We start from the raw sequence: 26,811 nt of genomic DNA, 5'->3' as shown, positions 1-26,811 counted from the left end.
TCATTTTTCTTCCTAGTTAACACAACTACATATGGAATTAATATTACAATGGGGTCCGCCCCCATGGGCATGCAGCAGTGGAAAGGCATCAGCACGTAAAGAAGGAGCATCGGGGGTTCAATTTCAGATAGATTATACTCGCGGAACCAGCGGTACCTGTGCATGATGAGAATTTACTCTGTGAGCCAGCGGGGACCGTGGATAATAAAAGTTCGCTCTGTGAGCCAGCGGGGACCGTGGATGGTAATGGAGATGTGTCCCGGGAGTCAGGTTGGCTGAACGTCCTACTGATGTACAGAAGCCGTGTCCGCATTCCGAACTTTACCTGATTAGCGAGACCTAGTGGGAGGACGCTGATCCGTAAGTGTGGTCCCTCACTAGGGGATCCAAAGGACTTGTTGGTTCCTATGTAATCAAAAATAATAATAATAATAATAATAATAATATAATGGGGTTCCACACATCTCCATTGGATGGTCAAATTCAACCTAAATCTAAAATTTATCACAGAAATTATCATAGAAACAGATCCAAAAATGCTAAAACTCTCACAAAATGACTCTACTTTTACCCTAACTAAATTAAATGTGACAAATTATATATTATTTGCTCTTCCTCACATGTCAAAAAATTATTATTATTATTATTTTAAAACTATATTGTCTCAGACCTTTTAGATATTCGATTAATATAATGGATCCTCTATCCTTCTCCACGACCAATTCTAACCACTCCTACTACGTACGAGCCCACCTTCTCCCCCATTCTTTCTTATCATCCGCACATGCATGCATGCATGCTTGATCTCTTACGTACAACCCTACTCAATAGTACTCATCACCATCACCATCATCACCAACTGTAACCTCTTCTCTACGTCTTTTTTGACTCTGTCTTATCTTCCCTTAACCACCTCTCTCTTTCAGCTCTCTCCCTCGCAACTATAGTATATATATGCATATAGGAGTGCCGGTAATTGAAGAGAAGGGGTTAATTATAAAAAGTTAAATCACAATAATATTTATAATGATGAAGATGAGCGTGCAGCTGTATGGGTATTTTGGTTTGTATGCAGTGATAGTGATAATTATGGTAGTGCATCTTGGAGGTGCTGATACCACTGTAACAATGGAAAACAAGGTGGAGGACTTGGACGTGGTGGTGAGAAATGAGACTTGTGTAGATGATAACGACGGTGGTCTCGGTCACGGCAACGATGGGCAGCAGCAGCTAGGGTTCGGAACGTACGAAGAGAGCTGCCCGGAGGTGGAGGCCATCGTATTCTATTGGGTCCAAAATGCCGTCTCCCAGGACCCTCGAATGGCTGCTTCCCTCCTTCGCCTCCATTTTCATGACTGCTTCGTTAATGTAATGCCTTGCTCGCGCATCTACCCTTTCTATCATCTTTATGCATAAGTACACATTTCTCCATTCGAAAATTATTAAGTAGATTGAATCTATTGCGTCATTCATAAACTCCATCAGTAAAACAACAACTCATGAATTTCTTTGTTTTGTTTTGGAAAGAAAATTATGACTTACTAATTATGTTGTCTGGTGTATGAGTTGTAATTACTTTATTAGGTTAATTCATAGATAACCGTGTAAATGAGTGTGTAATGATAAGTTTTGTCGGGTGGAAATGCTATGGGCATAGGGGTGTGATGGTTCAGTGCTGTTGGACGACAAGGGGAGTTTTGTCGGAGAGAAAACTGCGGCCCCAAATTTGAATTCGCTGAGGGGGTTCGAAGTCGTCGACGCCATAAAATCCCACCTTGAAGCCCTTTGCCCTGTCACCGTTTCTTGTGCTGATATTCTCGCCTTTGCCGCCAGAGACTCCGTTGTTCTTGTACGTATTCTATTTGTATGTTCAACTGTGTCCTCCAATCTATCTTTTCAACTATTCTTAAGATGATAATCCTTTACTTGGATGCATGTTTGATCTAATAAGAGAATAATTTGCAGTCAGGTGGGCCGAGTTGGGAAGTACAAACGGGAAGGAGGGACAGCCTGAACGCGAGCAAAACAGACGCAAACGCCAACATCCCAGGCCCCAACTCCGACGCCGCCACGCTCCTAGCTAAGTTTCAGAACGTTGGCCTCACCCTCAACGACATGGTCACCCTCTCTGGTAATTACTTTCGAGCGATCTCCTCTTCCCTAATGGCTTTCAATTTCAAGAATTACTCCAAATTTAGAAGGGGCATCCTAAATTTACTTACATATTGAGCAGGTGCACATACAATGGGAAAAGCTAGATGCTCCACATTTACCTCCAGATTCAGTACTGGAGGTGCCACTTCTAATGGTCCCGATGTTAACGTCGACTTCCTGCAGTCCCTTCAGCAGCTGTGCTCCAACTCAAACACAACATTAGCACATCTTGACCTTGTCACCCCTTCAACATTTGACAACCAGTACTACGTCAACCTAGTCTCCGGCGAGGGGCTGCTTCCATCAGACCAGGCCCTCGCCCATCATGACCAAACACGAGAGATTGTAGAGTCCTATGCCAACAATGCTGCGGTGTTCTTTGAGGGCTTCAAGAACTCTATGCTGAAGATGGGTGGCTTGGGGGCCCTCGTAGGAAAAAATGGAGAAATCCGGCAGAACTGCCGCAGCATAAATTAGTATTTTGGTGGTTTAATTTAATCTGTCGCATAATGTAGGGGCTAATAAGGATTTATGGGATGATTATTATGTAGGGTACTGGTGCTGGATTTTCTATGTAGTAATATTGAGTTTTCTAAATATGATAAAGTTCTAAATTAGGAGCACCTCCAATTCAAATACACCTTTTTGTGATCAAACAAAACTCTTATGACTAAAGGTAAAGGGGGAAAAACTTCTAACCCGTTGCATGTTATAAGATTTTGAAGAGACATTACATTACAATGTACTAATGAAACACATAATAGACTCGAGATATGGTAAAACATCGCTGGTACAAAAAAACTAGGATTACAAATTCCCATTCCAAATTGATCTTGGGTGTTTAAACTCTAGGCAGAGCAGCAGCCCTTTTCCTCCGATTTCATTCCCCTGCTTCATGTTCCTGCAGAAAAACAAGCTATGAGAGAAAAAAACCTTCCAATATTAAGCTTCTGCACAATCAAGATGATGACAAACATCCCCACCATAAACATCAACGAAAATTTGATGAAAAAGAAAATTAACAAAACCTGCAGGCTTATTCTTCCACATCCACTCCTGAGCAGCATGAAGCCCCTGCAGATGAGGAAGCCAAATGGGGAATGATGCATCGATCATAGAAAGGTTAAAGAAGTCTGAGCACATTTAGATGTCAACACAAGATACCTGTGGGAAGCGTGATGGATCATTAACCAAATTAGCTGGAACCTGGAATTGTGAGTAACCAAGATCCTGTAAAGCCAGAAGATTCACAAATGATCAAGCCACACTAACATGAAAGAGTTGAATGAACCAACCAGAAGATCCATATATATGATCAAACTAGGCTAAAACGCATGTCAAATGAACCAAAATTACAACCATCCCTAAATGTCAAACTCGTTGGTGCCACATTGTGATCTGTTTAAATTAACCATGTTTAACTATTCATAGATAGGCAAATTAAAAATGAATACAGATACCCAGTTTGGTGTGTTACGCTCAAACTCAAAGGTCAAGAGTTGGATGTCATGGAAACAGCTTTCTCCTATGTGGGAACAATGCAGCAGGCATGATGCCCTCCCCAAAAACCCCCATGATGGCATGATAGCATTGTGCAACGGGCACTGCATTTCATAGAGGAAATGCAGATGCCTTGGCCAATTTGGGCTCCTCTTAGGTTATCTCTACTGGAATTCAGTGCGTGCTACTTCCCTGGTTGACACGCTTATATAGATAATTTGTGTGTCACCAGGATGTACCGGTTCCTTCTATTAATACTGGTTGTCGGCACATAGTACATGAGTGCCTCACATTTCTAAATTTACTAATTTTAGGGAATAAGGAGTAAGATGATGGGACCTTATAAAATTTTGTTTAATTTTCTCACATTTTAAATTTACTGTTTATAGGGAATAATGGGGAGTAGAAAATGGGAAGTTACAATTGTTCAAATTTTAAAATATAAATTATTAAATTGCTTCTATACCCATGATTTGTAAAAATTGTAATTACAAGATAGTAAACTGAAAGCATTTTTGGAAAGATGATTGACGGAAACAATAATATTGAAAACTGCCTAGGCTTCACTTAATTAACAGTAGAGATGTGACCCTTGCCAAAAAACAAAAACAGAGCCCATACTGAGAATTATACAATGCGCAAACTAGTTCGTGATTCAAAACAACATGAGGCACCAGTATCCAGCAATATGACATAATCTAATAATAATAGGACACTCCAAGCCAATTCTTGAGCCATCTACACTTCCTTACAGAAACTAAAAGATGCAGGATGAAACACAGCACAAAAAACATCACACCCCATTCATGCAATCATTGCAATGCACATTGAAAGTCTAGTTTGTTCTGTGGAAATCTTGAATGTAATTTTCAGGATGATTGAAAGGAACCAAAAAAATAGAAAAAAAAAAAATTACTTATGCACACAACTATAACATAATGCAGCTAGTAACTCCAAAATCAAAGCACTTTCCAGGAACACAAGCAATACATATGCCCACATGTTCATCCACGCATATAAAATGCCCAAGGGTCAAGACAAATATAGCCTTGAAAAATAAATAGACAAATACAAAATAGAAAGATTTAGTGTGCAATATACTATTAGAACAATGAAAACAATACAGTTAAAATAACATTTTCTACAAAACCTAGTTCTAAAAGAGTAATCATCAGAAAACTTGTAGTGCATAAAAATGCAATGCTATTAAATAAAATAAAATTTACCTGAACATTTTGGTGGGCCATAACTCCAGAAGTTTGATACTGGAAAACCCACAAGAAGTAAGCAATTAAACGACTAAGCAACACAACTATTGCCACCTCAAGATAACTGTGAATAGAACAGTGAACACTGACCGATACAGACAAAGGTGGTTGCTGTAACTGCTGGTTGTGGCGGATCTGGGGTTGAAGTTGTGTCTGAAGCTGGACCTGTTGTGTTTGAGGAATTTGCTGTGTAGATAGAATTTGAGGGTGCGACTGGGTAGGAGGCTGTTGAACTACAGGTTTTTGTTGCTGCTGTGGCTGCTGTGGCTGTTGCTGTTGCTGTTGCTGTTGTTGTTGTTCATATAGTGTCAACTCCTCTGGCTTCTCCCACTGCAGGTGTATAATGGTCAACCTTGTCATGTAAATTTTATATAAATATTCCCAATGGTACAACAGATTAGGTTCATCTTTCTCACCCGGCTTTCACTAGTTACACTATTATAATAATACTTGTAGCCATCAGGCGAGGTGTGCTCTGTCCAGTTACACTTCGCAGAAGCAACTGCCTGGGTGATTGCAGAAGATGCAGGAGCAGCAGATGTAGTCGATGGTACATCAACAGCTGGTGTGACTGCAGAAGTGCTGGTAACTGATTGTGGCACAATCCCAGGCCACTGAGACTGCAGGCAGAGGTAACATTTACAGCATACGACATTCAGAGAGTAGTTGCAAGTGAAAATGACAATGAAAAAACTTCAACAAGATGCAAAGACAACAAAAATATTGAAAAGATACATGATAAGGCAGATAGAATTTAAGAAAGCCAAACTAGCGACACGCCTTAACATGGAAAAGTGCAGCCAATCAGGAATTACACCTAGAGGAAGGGCTTACAACCTCATTGCAAAGGGGAATGGGAGTTGGTCACACCAACTGTATTTCTCACACACATGCCAAATTCAACAATGTGAGTGAAAACCTGGTTTTTGAAATCAGGCAATTTTTTAAAATTAAAGATAATACAGAAAGCTGTATATACAACTGGTGAACCAAAGCTCGAAGTGATTGGCCAGAATACAACAGCTTAGATAGGAACATAGCACAACATATCCAACTCAGCATATACCTCACAAGTGCCCAAACTTAAGCATTGGTTAATGTCCAAAAACAATCTTCAATTTTCGTCACTTTGAACACCAAAATGATGTAAGCAACCTAAAATTATAGTACCTGCTGTTTGGTTGCCTGGGAACTCTGCTGTGGCGTTAGTGGCGTTAGACCTTGATTTGATGGCTGCATCAGCTGTAATTGTTGTTGCAGCTGAGAGAAAGCCTGCTGAGATGATTGAAAGCTTGCCTGTAGAGTTTGTGTCTGTTGAGATAGCAACTGAGCTAACTGAGAAGGTGACTGCTGCAAAGGCTGAAGCAGTTGCTGCTGGACAGGAGAAGGCAGCTGCTGTTGATTTGCCAAGGCAGACACAGCATGAGGTTGTGCATTGATATTTAAAGGAGTTTGTTGTGCTGTAGCAGATGAGGCACTCTGCTGGACCTGAGGTTGAGAAACAGACAACTGCGCACCCAATCCAAGTAGCTGTTGTGATGGCAGTGCTTGGTTGAAGGGAGCTTGACCAGCAGAATGAGGAATTGGTAGTTGACCAGGTTGCCGAAAGGATGCATGGGAAGTTTGTGTATGTGAGTAAGATGCCTGACTTTGAGCGTGCAATTGAAGGGAAGGCGGCAAGTGTTGAGGCGACTGAAGCGTTTTTTGCATTGGTGATATTTGCTGGCCAACAGATGGAACTTGAGGCAAAGACTGGTTGAAACTCTGAAAAGAATCATGAAAAAAAAAAACTCAAATTCTCATTTATCCTCTCAGTTGAGGTACAAATATGAATTCATCAAGAAATTAATCTCTCCTGTACCTGCTGAGACATAGAGGTAGATGAAACTGCAAGTCCAGGAAGAGAACCATCGGGAGGTCCACCAAGACCACCAAGGGGACCACCCTAAATTTTTTTTGCAAACTAATAAGTGGCAAGGTATTGAGGATACAGAAATATAGAAACAAGAAGGATATTTTTATCCAGTGCACTAACATAGAGATTAGCAGGTAAACATTAACAGGGAATGCATGATAAACACAGATAACCTAGATCAAAATAAGCTAACCAAATAATCAATATCATCCAAGAAAAGAATATATTTATAATTGGACAAACCAGCTCAACCACATCCATCAAAAAGAATGTAAAAGGCTGAACCCCCATCACAATTGTTCTAAATTTCTATTCAGGACAATCAAATCCCTTTGTTAAAGCTCAACATTTATATATATAAGTATATAGGGGGAACACAATTCCCATCATCGTACCTAAACTACATATAGAAGGCAGAACATTCAAGAGACTGACCCAACCAACCAAAACAACCACCACCATCACCAATTTTGTCCAAGTATGGTTGTCCATATAAATTCTTTCTTCCATCATGCAAGTTCTGGGGCAGGTATCTCCAAAAAGTTTGGGTGCTGTCAAAGCCTTCATACAACGTTGTCCGAGTAATTAGTGTTTGGTCTACCCATTCCCCTTCTAAACATTAAAAAAAAATTGCACTTTTTCAACAAATCATTATTTGGTCTATGTTGTTGTTGGAAATAGATTTTGATGTATGATAAAACCAATACCAATCATGAAATAGTGCTTTATTAGTCTCCATCTAAAAATTTGTGAAGCACTGATAAGAAAAATCTTAAAATATATTCATAAGAAGTATTATGAAGAAGAGAGAAAAGATGCACGCATAAGAAGCAACATGAGACGCACGTACAAGAAACGCCATAAGATGCATGCATAAGAAGCACTACAAGATGTTCTTATTAGAAACATTATCAGATACATCTTATGAGACTCGCTAAAAAATTATCAGTTCTCATTGATATTCAAGAGAATGTTATACATGAATTGATATCCACAAAACCAAGCCTTAGTCCCACTAGGTGGGGTCGGCTATATGAATCATTTTCCGCCAATTTATGCGATCATGTACCATTTCATTTGATAGATTCAGGGATTGATTATCATGTGATTATTTCTTGGCATCAAAGCGTTTCATTTGAAAATAAGTATTGATTACAGCCAGGCAGCTATGTTCGACTTAGCACCAGCTCTTGGGACTCGATTCTCCTTGGAAATAAAGTCTCTTGAGACTGCAATCATCACTGATTCATTTTTCGAGTGCTCTCTAAATACGTCAGTCTGTTTAACAATAAATGTTGCAACTAACTGTCCCAACAAGTGAAGCTTTATGTACCATTTATTTTGGACTTAGTTTGCATGAAAGAATATCATAATACAGACTCTCGTGTGAAAAAAATTCTGAAGATATTCTACTGCAAAATTTTCTGACATTTGTATTTCTGATCATTGTACTCATTGTATTAACTTATTTCTTCTCAATAGGTTGAGACTACAATAGTCTCTCTAACATCACCAAATTCTCATTAATAATATTTCTAAGAGACCTAGAAAAAACCTGCGACCCCTTGTTCATTTCTATTTGGTTTCGAAAGGGTAGGTACATCAAAGAGAAGGGTAGGTAACCCAAAGAGAAGGGTGTGCAAGGTGCACTGTAATAGGCTCTTCAGCCAAGAAAGAGAGAAAAAGAGGAAATTGTAAAGGACAAGTTGTCCTACTGAGTTGTGAGCTACTCAATGTATTTGATTATTTGAGCTTAGTGAAAAATCTCAAGCAAGTTTGCTTGAAGAGTGGACGTAGGTCACAGTCGACCGAACCACTATAAAATTTTGTGTGATGGTTTGTTTACATTCCTTGTCTCAGCTCAGTCCCATACTCATTCTATGATAACCAGATTATTTAACAAAAAAATATTTAATCAAACAAGAATTCTAAGAAAAATTGATTTCTTCTTTAAAAGTCTTTAAAACAAATATTGCTTTAATCACCCAATTCACCCCAACCCCCTCTTCTTGGGTGTCATTATAGAATCAACAGTTGTCCAAACCATCTTAGTTGCCCTTCCCTTATTTTATCTTCTATGGGTGCTACTCCAAACTTATGATGTTTTTCATCCCAAAAATCTTTTAAAACCATAAAATTCATCCATCTTTACTTTCTTATTTTACCAACACTTATTTTTTCCATATTTTGTTTTTAAATTGCCCAACATTCTAAGCTAGTCTTAAAGCTGTCCTACAAAATCTTCCTTTCAATTTTAGAGGCATCTCAAAACACACTTAATTCTACATTTTTACCCAACCTGCTTTAACACACATCGGCAGGGGAAGTCTCCTTCAATTCTTCTCCAATTCTTCGTTTTTGGGAGAACAATCATTTTTTTCTAAAACATTGGTCATATATATACTTTGTAAAAGAGGAGAATCTTCCTAAATTTCAGGAAGTCATTACAATATGCTTCCTGTCGAACCACTCATGTAACCAATATTGATAGCATCAGTCATCAACTTTAAAAAAATGTCACAAGCAGCACATTTTCCAAATTCTTATTGTGCATAGAAGTTGCTAAAATGATAGAAAGCAAGGATCAGAACACAATTGAATCCTCAAAAATGGATGAAATCAGAAAAAATCCATCAATGTCAGTATTCTGCAAATTTGAGGCAAATTTGATAAAACCATATTACAATCAATCCTCTGTCCTACCATGCTTGACAATGCTCATCCTTTCTCAGCCCATTTAACACATAAAACCCTAAATTACTCAGGATTACAGCCATCTATGTCCATGGCCAGCAGTAGTCCACATAAATTGGGCCAACACCTCAAAACATCCTCAAAAAATTTCCATGTTTCAGTTACAAAATGTATTCTTAAGGGTCAAAAAGATGCAACCTCTTCCCTGAACTTAAAAATTCCCCTGTTCGATTCAAAAAGAAGTCCTTATACTAGGACAAATGTCCTGCTTTGACAGAGTAAAATATGGCCCCCGAATACTCTGCCCACTCTGCAACTGTATCCATATAAGCTTGTTTGGCAATATCTTCCCAAAAACAACAACGCCAAAAGACATAATATAAACAGTATCCGAACTCCAAAAAAACAGGAAGAGTGGCAAATGTATATGCCATTAACAGAAAACAAATGGGGAAAAAGAGAGACAGACTAAACTAAACTAGACTAAACTTGCTCAGCCACTCAACTATCAAGGTCCCAGTTAAACATTTACATACAGCACAGCTGTGGAATTAATTGGATTGGCATATGATTGTCTAACAAAGCTATAAAGAATGAATCTACATGCATTGCATTCCTGCCCAGACCTGCTAGGAAAAAGGCAGAAAATAATTGGGATGTCATAAGACATAACTCTCTTCACATATAGAATTTGATAAGATGTGAGCATCAGTTAGAGAAGAAGCCTTTGAACATAACAAAGTCATTACATTTAGTATTAAATCCCAAATTGAAGGAAGAGGGAAATTTAAAGTTTGGGAGCCACTGAAGACTATGTTTCGTGTCAATTATAACGAAAATTCCTATGAAATCACATTTTTAAATAAACAATCATTGCGAGGGAAGAAGGTTGGAAGAAACATATTTAAACATATTTTTCTAGTGACTATTATGGATAAATATTTCACTTCACAAAATATTAGACATTCCATAGTGAAGGAAAAATGTATAACAAAATAAATAAATAAATAAATAAAACTGCTGTTATCATAGCACAACAACAATTATTTGTAGTTAGTCACACAAACTAAATTAATATTAAAAGATCAATAGTTTAAAAAAATCTAGAGGAGCCAAGGTTGCAGCATCATCAACTTCATTCTTACCAGAGTTGAAGGCATTGCCACATCACCAGATCTAGGAAGCAACTGACTTCCAAAACCATGAATACTAGAATTAGAAGATGGCCCCATGTTCTCTGGACTCATTGGATGCCAAGCATTAGGAGGCATTCGACCACCCATAGGATCACCAAGATTTGGAGAAGGTCTAAAAAAAGAGCAAATATCAAAAGGAAGGTTCACAAAAAAGAATGTCAATCCAATGAACGAATGTAAGGAGAAGAATAAATAATGAAACATTGGGCATGACCAAAAAAGAAAACATACCTAGCCCCTGGTGCTTGAAAGCGAGGACCGAAACCTGGACCTCCAAATGCTGGACCACTCCTGAAAAGACGAATAGTGCAAAGGGGAAATGTTATGGGCAGTTTGACCATATAGACATTATGTAATACCTCAAAAAATACATATGATACAGCTGCTCTAGTTCAGAAGCAGCATTTCAACTGTCTAATCAGAAGGAATGTTTATGTGAAAACCATAGAACCAGATTTGCAAACATCTTCATATAATTTTTTCTGCCACAATAAGCTACAATAGCATGCTAGCAATTTTCCTACAATAAACAGACTGAATGAGAGAACCCCCTGACCCAACCACTATGCAAAGAGCAAAAACAAAAGCAACACATGCTGCACTCATTCTACTGTTAATACATAAAAAGGAAAAAAGATTGTTTTTGGGAAAACCTTGATTCTCCAGCCCTAGGCCTCTTCGGATCAGCAAATCGAACAATTAATGGCTGGTCACAGCCCTATAAAAAAAAAATTTTTAAAAAAAAGAGAGGAAAGATAAATGTGTATCCTTCAAAAAAACAATAAGAGGGGAAAAAATGAAACTTTAGTAGTGTAGCACACTTACTCTCATTGTATAAATTCCATTAAGTGCATTAATGGCTGCCGTTGCCATATCTCTATGTGAGAATTTAACAAATCCACATCCTTCGAAATAATTTGAGCAGAATACATCAAGAAGAGAACCATATAAAGTTGTTAAAATAAAAAATAAACAAAATTTTCAAAAGAACAATGAATAATGAATGAATAGGAATATTCAGGACAATTAATAGTAGAAGAAAAAATCATAACATGGTGTCCCCCTGCCCCCCCAAAAAAAACAAAACAAAACTAAAGCTGGTCACAATTGACTATTGAGTGGTTCAAACATCCAACTGAATCAACTTGATAGCAAGAGTTATACAAGACGACTTGATGCCTCAGGAAATCAGGAATCTCCTTCTGATCCGACAATTTTCATGATAGAAATAGCTGACCCCACCTAGGGGATCCTAAAGATTGACTATTGATGCTACTGTACTCAGCACATGTCATATGAGGAAGCACATTCAATGCAACAACTACACATCTGGACACATCCCACACACTTGGGACACAGCAGTGACACAGTTCAGGCCAATGTAACCTAAAATGTGGACTGTTTCATTTTATGGAATATGACACTGCAGTACGAGATGCTCTGAAATGTGGCATTTTCAGAGTATAAATATATAGATTTAGTGATGGAAAAAATGTAATTGAAGTTGTATATTTAGGAAGGATGCTTTTCTAAATCTAGACGAGACTTTCTTTTGTTAAATAGATTAATAATGGTAGAAAATATAATAATGATAGATGTAGTGTTGCGTGACGAAAATGTACCACATTTTGGAATGTTCATACCAACTTGTGGTTCGCTAGGGTGTTGGCATTTTCTGGTAACAATGTTTGGAGACACTAATGCTTTCCAGCAAACTAATTTTAAATTAAAAGGCCTGTTTGTTGTAAATAAAATATACATATAAAAATAATATAAAATAAAAGATAATCAGATTTCCTACAAAAGATTTCCTAGAAAGCTTTTCCAGAGTCTTGTGCACAAAAAATACAAGGGGCCTGAAGGATCTCATCACCATCACCAGAGCTTCAAGAAACTGACTGGAGCTGAAAATAGAGGAAAAGCTTAGCCTTATCGCCATTTCCAGACTTTTAAAAATAAAAAATATATTTATAAAAAAAAATGATGGTAACATCTAGTGAAAGTAGTTGAAATTATATTTTAAAAAACTGCAACTTGTAAGTTAACTTTTGCTGCTTCAACAGTTTCTCTTTTTTCCCAATTTCTTGGCTCCCTATTTTGGAGTTTAAATTCCAGGAAAGTATTTGAGCTGTCTGATGCATTTTTTACCTTTGCCTTTTATTCTGGATAGATAGGAAAGCAATTTGATTTAGCAGCTGCTCATGCTTCAATTTGGTTGATTTATCATTCCCATCATGTCATTAATTTATTTAAACATTTGGCTGTGCCATGTCATGACCTGTGTCTCATGTGTGCGTCCATGTTTCATATGTTTGAGAAAATTATCACAACAGCATCAAACCATAAACATAACATTGCATACCACGACTCTGCTTCATTTCATCACGCATAAGGTAGACATCTTCAACACGACCATAAGGTGAGAAAATCTGACAAAAGAGAAATTATTTACAAGTCTCCAAAACTATACTTTGGGTGCTAAATGAAGAAAAGAATAAGCATTTTCCATCAACAAATACAGACAGAAGACAAAATATTGAGGAATTTCATGAATCCAGGAGTAAAAAAACCTCAAAATGTATCCAATCATTGATAAAGAATCTATAATATTTAAAAAAAGTAGTGATTGGGAAGGGACAAGGTTTTGCTTATGTGGAATTGGAAAAAAATAAATTGCAAAAAAATATGATAGAATAATTGATACTACTTATTCTTGCAAAAAGAACATCTAAAATGAAGTTAAATAATCAATGGATGTGGAGCATACTTCCTCAACTTCCTTTTCTGTAGCTTGTCTGTTCAGTGAGCCAACAAACAACTTGTATTCAACTGCACCTACCATAGCACGAACACCATCAGGAGTGGAAGAAACAAAGAGAAATGCATAAATAAATAAACATTACATATCGAAGCAAAAAAATTTCCTCAAATATTGAAGCTACCCCCTCTTACTCTTTTTTAAATAAATTGTTGAAGTTTCCTTCCATTTATACAATTTTGGAAATGACGCAACTCCATTACAAAATTATCTTTCATTTATACTATTTTACTTAACGAGACAACTGGGATGGCTCATAAACTACTCAAACTAAAGCAATTCAAACCCTAAAAAGGTTAGCTAACTCAGAGATATAAAATTAAAAAAATTTTAAAAAAAATTAAAAACCATTGATCACTTTTAAAGAAACAATGTGCATAATATATACCAGGTCCAAATCATATTTGAATGAGAATAATAAGAATATGAAAAGCAGTAATTAGAGTTCCAGCAGTAATTAGAGTTCTGGCAGAAATGGAGAAGGCAAAGCAGCAGCAACAGAGGGTAGAGGGGGAGGAGGATCTGAGGCGAAGAGGGCAATCGTGGAGATTTTTCCTCTGTCTCTGCATCTGTGTTTCTCTCTCCTCCCCACATCCAAAGCAAAGTTAAATATTGGCATTTTCTTGTGATATTTTGCAAGATAATTGTTTCAAAATAAGCTCAACGCTTTTGAGTTCTGTAACAGATTCAAATAGGAGAGACATGAATATCAGATCAACTCACAAAAAAAGCCATATATCACCATATTTCATAATATATTTTCCAAAAGTATGCTCCAAAAGGCAGGAATTGCCAGATGGAAAGACATGATGTAGGAAAGATACAACAACAAACCAAGCCTCAAGTCCTTTCCCAATTTCCAAAGAGACAATGCACTGGATTCAACATACCCCACTGCTACCAAGTGCTAGGGGTGGATAAGCACTTGTCAGGCCAAGTTCAACTTTAAAGAAGAAATGATGAATAAAGATAAGAAATATATGGTTATTCATTTTGTCAAAAACACCAGCTAAAATCCAAAAATTTATCACAGACAGCTGGCAAACTAGCTTGGCCTTAAAAATTGGTGCAAACAAGCGCTCAAGGGAACCAAAGACAATCAGACAGGAAAGACAAGCGACCATAAAGCCATTATCAAAAAGAAAGGATCATGGAGCAATCAAATGTTTCCAACCATATAAAGAAGCTGTTAAAAGTGCTTAACACCATGCACCTGCAATATGCCTGGGTGTCAAGGTGGGTTGGTCCCTTTTGACAGTTATCTTGGCATATTTTGGTTGCAGCAAATATCATCCTATTGCAGTTGAATCCAGATTATAAAGGTATGTCTTAGCCTGCTCTGATAATCTCTAGGGCACTTCAACTAGATTAATTTTTTATTTTCTAGCTCTTTATTCCAGAGAAATGTAATAACTTAGTGTTTCCCTCTCAACGAATAGTATGTAATTATCATTATTTCTTTTCCCAGATGAGGACAAAACAATTATATATGCTTCCAGATCAGAAGATTCCCAATAACCCACAAATCATCCTAGAATCAATATACATCCTAATCTGCTGCTGGGGGGAAAATTGCTAGTAAAAACAGAAAAAGAACATGATTTGTTCATCTGAGAAGACGTAAAACAGAAAAAGAACATGATTTGTTCATCTGAGAAGACGTAAAACAGAAAAAGAACATGATTTGTTCATCTGGGAAGACGTTCAAAATTAATCTTATATGTGATGCAAGGTATCACTCGGCAAAAAATGTTTAAATCCTCTCACATTAAAGTATAGATCCATACCAATCTTAAGAAGTCAAACAAGGAACATCTTCAACAGGTGGTAGAAACTGTACATAACCCCTCCAATTGAGCAATAATTGAAAACAATTCGCTCATTGAATACAATTTCTCAACACACATGTCAGGACTGGGGGAGTCTTAGAATGAGCTTGATATAAATGGGTAGGCATCGACTTGACCCAAAAGCTTAAGCCATTAGGGGTCTTAGGCCCCAACCATGTATATAAGCACTCATCCTCCACTATTTTCCCAATGTGGGACAAACTCACAAATGGAATTCTCAACAACATGCATATCAACAACAAATTACTATTCAAGCGTCCCTTGATTTTTATTTTTTTTCTTCAGATAAGAGCTTCCCTTCAATTTTAATGCACCCATATTCCGATGGCAGTTGATTGTTTCCACCAATGTAAACTTCCTATAATCAGGTTTCCTACAGTCTACCCCACTCCTCAATCAACAAGAAAATCCTCCTTTAGACTTCCTAGTCTAAATTCTAAAATGTTTGAATACTTTAATATTTAATGAAATGATCTCGCTTTCACACCAATAAAGGCAAAACTTAAAATCTTACAAATGATGTGAGGCATCCACACAGCTAAACGTTTAAATCCTCTACATAGACAAGTATAGGTCTCTACCCATCTTTAAAAGTCAAAGAACATTGTCAATAGCCAGTAGAAACTGCACATACCCTCTCCAACCACACATTAATTGAATACAATTCACTCATTGAAAACAATTTCTCTAGTGGATATGACTATCCATGCAACTGACTATTAGAACCAGTGAATGAGATGAACAACAAATTAACGTTAGAGCTTACCTTCAATTTTAGTGCACATAGATTCCAATGTAAGATGACCTTTTACACCAATGCAAACTTCTTATAACCATATTTCCTACAATCTACCGCATTCCTCAATCAACAATAAAGTCTTCCGTTCCACTTCCTAATCTAAGATGTTCAAATCCTTTAATAATATTTAATGAAATGATCACACTTTCGCATCTACAAAGTCAAAACTTGAGATGAAAAGATAAGGAGTGAACTAATAAATTCAGCATAGTGAGCATACTGAGCAAACAAGCAATAAATCCAGCCATACACTAATGAGATGTCTTGGGAGGATTTCCAAGAAACAAATGGTTAAAAATGACAGAAGAAATTGAGAAGAACTCCGTCCCCAACAAATAATGATAAAGCTTAATGTCTACAACAATTGTATCACACATCCAACCATGTTCAAAGTCCTGATGATGGTAAAATTCTTCTCCAAATTTATTTTAGAATCCCTTACTTTTACCATGGAAGCAATGCTTAACCAAGAAGTTTACTCTCTCAGTTCAACATGAAATTACCAATCTGTAGAAAAAAAATTCAAATATGGATCCCCTAGGAGGTAACTAAGACCCTAAAAGCCACATCAAGACTCAAGAAGAAAGGCTCAAAGAGGCACACAATGTGATACTAAAATGCATCACTTAAATGAGAAACTAATAATGTCTCCAAGCCCAAGAGTGCTTCCTTGATACAAATATATTTTGGCTCATCAGAATATGAATAATTTTTTTAAAACAAAAACATTGAGCATTAAAAACAATTACCAAGGCGTTCTCGTTCCCCGTCAGCATACCTAACTTGGATGGGACCCAATCCCTAAAAAGCACATACATATATGTGTGAGTTTATTGCACATAACTTAGCAACCTTAGAAGAATAGAAGATAAAAGGCAGCTTGAAAACTCACCCCAGGCAAAGTATGTTGATTGTGCAAGGCTTTAATGGCCCTTTCAGCTTCTTCAGAAGTACCATACTTTATGAAACAACATCCTGCAGAAGCAAAGAGCTCATATCCTGATCTCATGTTGACTCTTATAAGACACAAGAGTTGAGTTGTTTCACAACTCCCAGCATTACATAATTCATCACATAGAATCTACAGGGGCATTAAAATGCCAGAAGCATCTGGCATCAATAAATAGTCTCACAAATGAAATGGGCTGTGTCCACAATAATCAACTGTAAGTTGCAATCTTAGTATAACATTTTCGTAGGATTGCCAAGGAATCAATTAATTTTTAACTAGTCCATCACAACTATGCAGTCAACAATCATATTAAAAAATACAACTAAAAAATGAAGAACAAAAACAGAAACATGACATCCAAAAAACAGTTGATAAGGAATCATGAACCTGACACAGAAAAAGGCAAGAATACATGGCTCAATATCCAAAATGAAAACAAAAAACCAAGAGTTTCCTTGCATTGCAGTTGCTCAAAACCTGAAAACAGGATAAGGCCTACTAGAAGAGAGACTCATGACCATATTATGCAAGGCCTGGAATTAACTCCAGGACCTATAAATTATGAATTTCTGATTTCTAGGAAAAATAGAAAAGCAAAGTACAAAATTCCTTTCTTTCAATATCAGTATATGAACAATTATCCTAACTATTAGTTTTAGCATATATGAAACTGTCAAAATGAGCATGTGTTCAGGTTTAGAACTCACGAAATTGCAATCAAAATAAAATAAATTGGAGCTCATGAAATTACCTAATATAAAGCCTAAGGTCAACGGCCAACAACATGGAAATCAACACATACCATGTAAACAATCCGCATTAGTGCAAATTAAGTTCAGTAACTGTGTAAAGCAAAGAAGGGACTCTGTAATTCCAAGCCATAGAACATTTTCTTGAGCAAGCTAACAAGGTAAAAATATATAATTTACAGGGCCAATGGCTTTCCCAGCTCTAACTTAGATCTCAGAACCAAGAATATTATTAATCAAAACGTTACCACTATATGGAGATCTCCATCCCATATTTAACCATCCCATATTTAAAATAAAAAAAAAAGACTAATGAGGGTGAAAAAAAAAAGAAGATAGAAAAAGTAAACTACAGACCATGAGTTGCAACCGCCAAAATTTAAGCCAAAATGAAAAAATAACCAAATTTTCAAGCCTCAGCGTCTCAATTAGTTCATAATAATATAGAGAAGTTTCAGGAAGTTAGAAATTAAACTATCAAGCTATTTCAACACAAAAACTGTTTGAACATGCATCTTCAGTTTATAAGTTAGTCATCTACATTAGACATTAATCTCTCTCCATCAGAAGTCAACTCAATTTTTTGTCATAACTAACATGAATACATAAATAAAAGCTAAAATGTAACAAATTCTTTATCATTGATGGACTTCGAGAAAAATATTAACCAGCCACAGAGAGATAGAGGCTGCCAACAACTTCCCCCAAACCCCACCTCCACCAAAACCTTTCCTCAATAAAAAGGAAAAATGGAAAAAAAATTTACTAACTACATAATCTCATACTTTAGGCCAGTCCACAGGCCCATGTGCACATAAGGCACCCTCTCAAAAGTGTAACACATGATAGACATGAGCTGATAACATTGGAAAGCGAACGATTTGAAGGGCTCGTGACATTAGAGGAGTCGTTGCTTTTGTTTCCCAAAGGCAACTAGAATAGGTAGCTTCCAGAGATAAACACAAAATGGAGCACACATAACTAAATTCAAAAGGTTAATTGAAAAAAGTGTTTAAAAAGAAACAGGTAGCAATGCTGTATGCGACAAATTACATGTGAATAAGTAAATGAATCGCTTGCTATTGTGGGGGAGTGGGGGAGGATTTATGAATTAAGATACCCATGCCAATTTTTTTTTCCCAGTGGTTCTCCATGCCACTTTGTGACTACAAATAACAAATAATGCCATACACTCTGCATCTTTTTAATACAATCTGGAAGTTAATTAGACAATATTCAATATGGATGATGGCTCATCAATACATTAACCTGCCACATCATTTATAAAAATATTATCGGCCAAGCAAGCTAAAAATTATGCATGCATCAGGGAATGTAATTGGGAATGCTCGCCGATCAAGCTAATATTGATTGCCATAATTGCAAACTTTGAAACCTGTTTCACAATGACGCACACTCGATTGTATAATTGTTTCTCTGCTAATTGTATAACCAATGTTATATCTTCATCAAATACACAAAGCTCTTTGTGATGCCCAAGAAAAATAAAAGGCCAACCATACAACTGGAAGACTGAAACGCAAAATGCAGCCAATGCAAATGGACAAGTACAAGACTAGTGATCCATACACACATAAACACGCACAAATGCATACTAACAAACTAACACTGTCACTATAACCATGACAAAAGCATCTCAGTTTGCCAGCAATGCAAGCCATGCATGTAACCACTGTACCACCAAAACCATCACATCCCAATAAACATCCACGGCAGAGACACAAAGCTCTTCGCCATGCCCAACAAAGAGAAAAGGCCATTCATACAACTGGAGGTCTCAAGCACACAATGCATCCATTGCAAGTTGATAAGTATAAGAATAGCGATCCATTCGATCATATATAAATATAGCATCTAAGTCTGCCATCAATGCAGACCATACAGCCACTGCTGACGGCACTGTTACAACCATCACCCACACAAACATCCATACCACAAAGAATTTGTTTAATGTATTTGCACAGCAGATTTGCTTAAACAACAAGCACATCATCCAAAACAATGAAGCCTGTATAACTAGCTTGGGCGAGAATCACACATTTAACAAGAAACATACATCAAATGGAACTCCATAAATCCACCCACAATCACCCAAATTGAGCATAAGAACTCAGGCATTGGAATCTTTGAATCAATCCAACCTTAGTAATAAGCTTCATCAGCATAAAAACTATCACAGAAGCCAAATGCAGTAAGAAAATTTACAGAATTCAAATCCGTGAAGCAACATAAACCAAAGGCTTCACAATGCCTGCCTCCGTGCTAAATAAAAATGATAAAAAGCACGCTGTGAGAAATAAAAGCTGCACATAAGCAATGTAAATGAACATACCAAGAGCAACCACAACAAGAACAAATTAAGCCAAATTAAATATAAATCCACTAAACCAACACACCTAGGCATATCTACCGCCATCCATTTGGCTAAATCATCCAAGAACACAATCACAATTCACGCACACAATCATAGAATTGATAAACAATAGTTATTGCCCCTAAGATTCATGGTTGCTTAGCTCACATAACAAACCAGATGCATGCATGCATTGCTGCAAAAGGGATGCAGCAGGGCCACCTTTGAGTTCTGATCATTAAATAACACAAAACTCCCAGCCACAAAACTTCACATAATTGCACCTCAACCCTACTCTAAACATTGTAGAATGCCATACATGCCCACCAATACACAGATTGAAAATAGCAAAATTACTCACACCACGAAAACAACCATCCAGAGAGCACCACTATCAATATGGGAGGTTCAAATCATATTCGAGCAAAGAACTAACGCCTCCTGTTTGCTTGAGTACAAATAAGAAGGCACGGAGGAATCACTACAAGAAATAAGAATGCATTCATCCCATCAGTAAAGGTTGGTTGGTTAGTATGCATTCATCCCATTGGTCAAAGATTGGTTAGTTCAAAAGGTAGCTTTTGGAAGCCAAAGAACCAACAAGATTACAACTGATCAATCCAGGTCATCCAACTTCAGACCTATCTCATTCAGTCACAAATCAAACAGGTGTATGGACATTCCAAGCCACTTTAAAAGAAGAATTTTCAGGCTACTGAAACACAAAGAAACCATAGAAATCCTCCATTTTACATTGTGATTAATACCCATTCACAAGCAACCGTCCAAGTATTCTTGTGTCACCATCTATACAAAAGTCACACTTCTAAACATCCTGACACAAAATTGCTACAGTTAAGGCAGTAGACACTACCCTTACAAATGACTAGCTGGGTTAATGGCCCCACTGCTGCAGCCAGAAGTACAAAAGCAGCATCTACTTGTCTTCCAAGTTCCCAACTGGTGTCTATATAATGATTTCTAGTATGTTACACCGAGCCTTCCATCTTGTTTGACAGGACGTACATTAAACAAAGATCGCAACCAAAACCAACAAGCTTGAAAATTGTTGCAAAAACTAACTGAGATGCAACATGAGCTTATGTGTTGCTCCCATCAGCCCGTGAGAGGTCCTGAAAAGAGATATAGGTATAAATCACAATGATCATATTAAAATAACCGTTTGCACACACCTTGTTGCTGCCCTGTTCTCTTGTCCTTGATCAATGCAACTTCTATAACACGCCCATGCTCTTCAAACAAGGGGCGAATCTGACATCAAAATAAACATATAATAATAACACAATATCCTGAAAGAACATCGATGGTAGGGTCTTAAAAAAAAATAAATTCTTTGGTGTGAAGAAATCCACAAAGGATAAGTTTTTTTTTTTTTTCACTTCTTCTCTGCTGTTTTTTCTTCTTCCTTTTTTTCTCCTTTTTTATATGCAGGAGGTAGAGAAAACAACAGCACAAGTCAAAATAAACAATATTGTAAAGATTTTGAGAACAAAGCTCATTCTAGAAACAAAACAGTATTGTAAACATTATAACATCTAAATAAAGTAACCAACTTACATCTTCTTCAGTGGCTGTTCTTGGAACAGACCCGACAAAAAGTTTAGCAAAGCTGCCACCATCAAAATGATCTAAGAAAAAATAGCATGTCAGTTTCTAGAAAAACATATGTGAGAAAAGATTGAAGATGCAACAATAGAAACAAAAACATGATGAAAATAGAAGTAAATGAGGAATAATCAGATTCAGGAATATCTGTAGACAATAACTAGGATCCACAAAAGATTAGATCCACAATATCTCAATTCACCCGTACAATATAACAATAGTATGACAAATGAAGATAGGAACCGCCTGTGTGGCACAGGTAAACAGGTGATCAGCTGGACAGCTAACTTATAAAAATACCAGGTAGAGAGAGAAAGTAAACACTAGACTGGGCATCATGACAAGAGATTCAAGTCATTGGTACCACTTACAGGCAAATGTCAAACAAGGCACTGTTAGACTTTGGGTCTAATAAGTAATGAACTATTTATAAAAAGTATTGTCCATTTGTTTCATGATTCCGGTTCCAGAGAACTTTCTGCCCCCACTTAAATCTATCACACCAGAAAATCTTTTACCCATGATTAACAAATCATCTGCGATAAATATGGCAAAACCTTGACTATATACCAAAATTTTCAAAAGTTTACACACTCTTTTAATGAAGGGAAGAGATTAGTTCACTATTTTCATATCTGATTTTAATACATATCATTGTTTTCCTCCAATATCATGAATGATACAAGAGCCTGATGAAAATGGCATGCCGAAGAAAAGCTAGCAAGCAACAGGAGAGCCATGCAGGATTTACAGTACACAAATCCCATTGCACCCCATCAACACTCCTTTTGTAAGTGGAAGTGTGGGATATACTTCCATCAAAAAGTGGACCTTATAAAAATTTGACACAGTTAAATATTGGTGCATTGTAAGTCTTACCTTGTGTCCCATTGCATGCACCTTTTTATCTTGCATGTTGACTGTAATACAAACAACATACATGCCAAACAACAAGATTCTAAAGGAAAGCCAAACTGCAGACCATTCAAAAAGCAACTGATACCAGCTGAAAACAACATGGCTTTGAAGGGAAAAGATTCAAAAGGGCGACTCCATGAAATAGAACGTTTAAGTGGTTGTGGTTCCCATACAAATAGAACTTCAAAATAAATTTATAAATTAATCAATAGTATTTCCAATTTTCCTAAACCACGCTTGAGAGCTTGGAGTTAGATCCTTAGATTTGGATTTGTATGGATTTGGATAAAATGCAAGACAAAATTCCAATGAATTTCATCCAAATCAATGCAATTCCAAACACAATCTCTAAAATCCATGCTCTTTAAGACTACCTAAAATAGTTCCTACCTCACAATGCTATTTTGAATCTATATTTACTGCCAAAAAGGAGACCATTCATTATCTCAACAATTACAATGACCACATGTACCATCTAATAAACAAAATTCTCAAAATTGAGCCATTCAATGAAAAGTAGAAAATTTTTGGAGCAAATTCACCTCACTATCAACCAAAGTAAGAAAAATAATAATTTTCTCATGAGAGCATGCAGATGGATCTCTGTACGTGTCAATAAAAATGTGAAGATCACAATATAAATATTACACCGCTTAGATACAGACACCAACAATATCTTTACAATTTCAGTTCGTAAATTAAACTAAACCAAAAACAAAAAGATTCACCCCAAATATTCAGGATAAATGCTTCATTATTTTGCTGCCATTGTTGTTGCTTTTATATTTCAAAATTCAATTAACAATTATGTTCTATGTTGCCTCTATGTTTCATTTTCTATACCCACCTTCAAAGTTTTTCACTGTACCAAGTTCCGATCTCCACAACTATAAGCCCTTTGGTTTTGTTTGGATTGAAAAACAGGCATTTCTAGGAATAGGATGATTATAATTAAAGAATTTGATAGTTTAACAAGTTGTCAATATAAACAAATAAAATTGCAAAAAAATTTATGAACTCGTAACAAGAAACAAGTATTCCCAAATTTCCCCACAAGAATGTTTATCCCCTACATATTCTAGATTGAATAACCTAAAACTTACATGTGACTTCTTTTTAAATTATTTAAATCCTCATTGTATTCCATCCTATTCACAAGAATAAATATTTTGTCAACCAAACTTTATTTAATTTTTTAGAAGTCAGGCTCCACCCCCCAACAAAACAAAAATCTTTTTCTTCTGCCCTATCTGGAGCTTAGAAAATACAAAGGAAACCTGCTTTTTTAGTTTGATTATAAGGAAAATGATAGGAAAGGGACGTATATAACAAATCAAATAACAAATTTACAAGGCATTAACGTCCCTTTTTTTAAGCTTTTCACTCAAATTTGAAAACTTTTCATTCTCAATACTGTTTGAGATTGAAAGAAAATGCAATGGAAAATTGATTTGCTTCTCTTCCTCGTTTTTTCCCTGTTCCTTTCTTTTTCCCGAATACAGAGCTATTAATATAACAGGATGATACTACACTTGCAAAAATATATTTGGAAGAAAGAGGGATGAAATTAGTGGCAACATGTGCAGCTGGTCAAACTCGTCAGAGAAAGACAACACCACGATCATCAAAATGAACAAAGATAAACAAAAAAGTTATTAATCAAGTAATAATTCCACGCGACTGCTTCCCAGAACAAACCCCAAAATCAGCATCCGACCCACAATAGCATAAACCACTATAAAGAAACTCTTAGGCATACCTGGAGACGCTCCCGGACGGGCAGAGAACGGAAACCCTCGTTTCTGGCTGGATAGAGGCACCTGGTGATCGAAATTGAAGAAGCTGCCGCCGCCACCGCCTCCTACTCCTATTCCTAATCCTCCTCCTCCGCCTCCTCCTCCTCCTCCTCCAAGAGGGCCCATTGGCTGGAATCCTCCGCCGGCGGCGGCGGCCGCAGGAGAGTGGCGCGGCGGGCTGTCGAAAGGACGGTGGTGACCCCCGCCACCGGCGCCGCCAGAGAAACCGCCTCGGTAGGCTTTAGGGCTCCGACGGTGGTGGTTCACAGGGCCATCGGAAGAGCGAGAGGGGGGTCCTCTAGAGTGCCGATAGTGATGAGGTTCTTGGTTGCTTCCGTAGCGATCTCTGTGCCTATCCATTCTATAAAATTTGACGCTACCAAACCCTAACCCTCGAAAAGTCGGGAAAGACACCAGGAGAGAGCAGTGTCGACGAGCGCGCGCGCGCGAGAGAGAGAGAGAGAATGAGAGGATGGGCAACTAGACAAAGAATCAAAGATGCCGCACGGTGTCGGATGGTAGTACGGATTGCACGAGTGCCTTTCACGAGGTCAGGTGTTCAAACCCTTTTGAGCTCGTTTCTGTCCCTGAACTTCTGAATTTACTCTCCTTTTACAACTTCAAAGGGCACAGGATTAGTCACGTAGACTATAAAATGAATGCGTGGATACCCGGTGCGTAATCCAAAAAAAAAAAAAATACCGCACCAGTGGGACAATGGCTAATTGAGGGCAAAAAAATCAAAAAAATTAAAAAAACAAAAACAATAAAATCAAAATAATAAATATATATATATATATATCAATAACAACAACCTTAAATAACTTAATTTTTATTTTTTAATTTCCCTAGAGATTGGTTACATAAATCATTTTTCTATAACTTACTTAATCGATTTTTTTTAATAGATTCAAAGTTATTCAATTTTTTTACATTACGGCATTGCAAGTTATTTGTCGTATTGATTTGTAAATTAAAATATTCTTAAATTTATTATAATTTTCATGAATGATGAATGTGTTTTACAAAATACAATTTAAAATTGGAATAGAAGTTATAAAATTGAGTTCGCAATCTCTACTTTATTTTTATTTTTTTTATTACGTCGGGTGTCCTGACTTTCCTGGCTCATCCAGTTAACACTCCAGCTGACACCCCCGTTGATCGGGCACACTCTGGTGGCGACACAGGGTACTTAGACTATTCCTACGCCCACGCAATAAGGTCTCTCTCACTGCGCAGGGGTAAATATAGGATTTACTTGCTAGGTCAGGAATCGAACCTGAGAATTAAACTAGTAAGTGTGTGACGCCCCGATTTTTTACCAATTTTTTTTCATAAACAATAATAAATAAATTACACGTCATCGACAACATCCATAAATAATAAATAAATATTCACTCGTCCTCAATAACTTTCATAAATCGGTCACGTCAACAACCCTACTATCATTCGTACGACCCGACCCGCATTGGGTACCAGGTAAAAGGTCATTTTATTTATAAAACCTAACAACGGAAGACAGTATAATCATATAATCCATAATACAATATCCAGAGTACTAACATACATATTTACACAATACTATCTCATACCCAAAAACAATACAACCCTAGGGAATCACATCCCCCTAGTCCAAACTCACCCTATATATCAGGGTTCCAGCTCCCTACTATCATAGAGTTCTATCACCTGGTCTATTCCTGTTTCCTGAAAAATTTAGATGATTTGGGTGAGACACATTTCAGTAAGAAGGAATAAATCATTTACAGTGTGTGGCCATATGAGTTCAATTATAATACACTTTACTTTTTAAATCATCATTTCATCTAAAAAAATACACTGATATACATATTCTCGTAATAATATAGATATACAACACAAGTTTTTATAAGTTTTAAAATCATTTCTCAAGTTTATTCATTACCAACACACATAATTACCCGCGAAATTCCTGAGAATAGGGAAGATTGCCCGCCCATACAGATAGCTTCCCTCTGCCCTAACACGTTATGCTACCAGGAATGGCCACATCTGATACCTATTAGGGCACTCACCTTACTCAGTAAGCCCTCAGGCGAAAAGTTTCACTTCGCATCAATTATTTATTTTATAAAACACACACTCTTTTATTTTTCATAATCATTTCCTATTTTAACTCATTACATATCTATGTATACATAAATTCACATTTATGTACTT

General features: G+C 36.9%; 2 protein-coding genes across 9 annotated transcripts; one reads left to right on the top strand and one right to left on the bottom strand.

Moving 5' to 3' along the window:
- Positions 1–1,029: 1,029 nt before the first annotated feature.
- On the top strand, positions 1,030–2,631 carry LOC131150422 (peroxidase 40). The gene is made up of 4 exons (XM_058101125.1): positions 1,030–1,368; positions 1,658–1,849; positions 1,966–2,131; positions 2,234–2,631. The coding sequence occupies exons 1-4, from the start codon at positions 1,030–1,032 to the stop codon at positions 2,629–2,631; spliced, it is 1,095 nt and encodes a 364-aa protein (XP_057957108.1).
- A 99-nt stretch (positions 2,632–2,730) lies between these two features.
- LOC131150550 (flowering time control protein FCA) lies at positions 2,731–25,089 on the bottom strand. 8 transcript variants are annotated; one of them, XM_058101340.1, is made up of 19 exons: positions 24,573–25,088; positions 21,848–21,918; positions 21,463–21,541; positions 17,087–17,169; positions 16,944–16,995; positions 13,495–13,556; positions 13,090–13,156; positions 11,553–11,632; positions 11,381–11,445; positions 10,959–11,018; positions 10,677–10,839; positions 6,784–6,867; positions 6,093–6,686; positions 5,339–5,542; positions 5,013–5,252; positions 4,881–4,919; positions 3,319–3,384; positions 3,183–3,228; positions 2,731–3,055 (listed from the first exon to the last, which is right to left on the bottom strand). In XM_058101340.1, exons 1-19 carry the CDS (start codon positions 24,967–24,969, stop codon positions 3,048–3,050), a joined length of 2,460 nt encoding a protein of 819 aa, XP_057957323.1. In that variant the 5' UTR covers positions 24,970–25,088; the 3' UTR covers positions 2,731–3,047. The 8 variants fall into 8 exon arrangements, with proteins under 8 accessions (XP_057957323.1, XP_057957322.1, XP_057957320.1 ...); XM_058101339.1 differs by having other exon boundaries at positions 13,495–13,562; positions 24,573–25,087; XM_058101337.1 differs by having other exon boundaries at positions 2,731–3,228; positions 13,495–13,562; positions 24,573–25,089.
- Positions 25,090–26,811: the final 1,722 nt, after the last annotated feature.

The sequence above is a fragment of the Malania oleifera genome, chromosome 3 (genome assembly GCF_029873635.1).
Source record: "Malania oleifera isolate guangnan ecotype guangnan chromosome 3, ASM2987363v1, whole genome shotgun sequence".
In the NCBI taxonomy this organism is placed as follows: domain Eukaryota; kingdom Viridiplantae; phylum Streptophyta; class Magnoliopsida; order Santalales; family Ximeniaceae; genus Malania; species Malania oleifera.
Note: the sequence above shows the minus strand (reverse complement) of the source record. Positions and strands in the feature narration are given on the sequence as shown.

Bases quoted from the DNA above. Each gene is read 5' to 3' on its own strand.
- LOC131150422 (XM_058101125.1), top strand. From the start codon at position 1,030: ATGAAGATGAGCGTGCAGCTGTATGGGTATTTTGGTTTGTATGCAGTG. The intron at 1,369-1,657 runs GTAATGCCTTGC...CTATGGGCATAG, and splicing joins TTCATGACTGCTTCGTTAAT to GGGTGTGATGGTTCAGTGCT. The intron at 1,850-1,965 runs GTACGTATTCTA...AATAATTTGCAG, and splicing joins CCAGAGACTCCGTTGTTCTT to TCAGGTGGGCCGAGTTGGGA.
- LOC131150550 (XM_058101337.1), bottom strand. From the start codon at position 24,969: ATGGATAGGCACAGAGATCGCTACGGAAGCAACCAAGAACCTCATCAC. The intron at 21,542-21,847 runs GTAAGTTGGTTA...TTTTGATGTCAG, and splicing joins GAACAGCCACTGAAGAAGAT to ATTCGCCCCTTGTTTGAAGA. The intron at 11,019-11,380 runs GTTTTCCCAAAA...TCGTCTTTTCAG, and splicing joins CCTAGGGCTGGAGAATCAAG to GAGTGGTCCAGCATTTGGAG.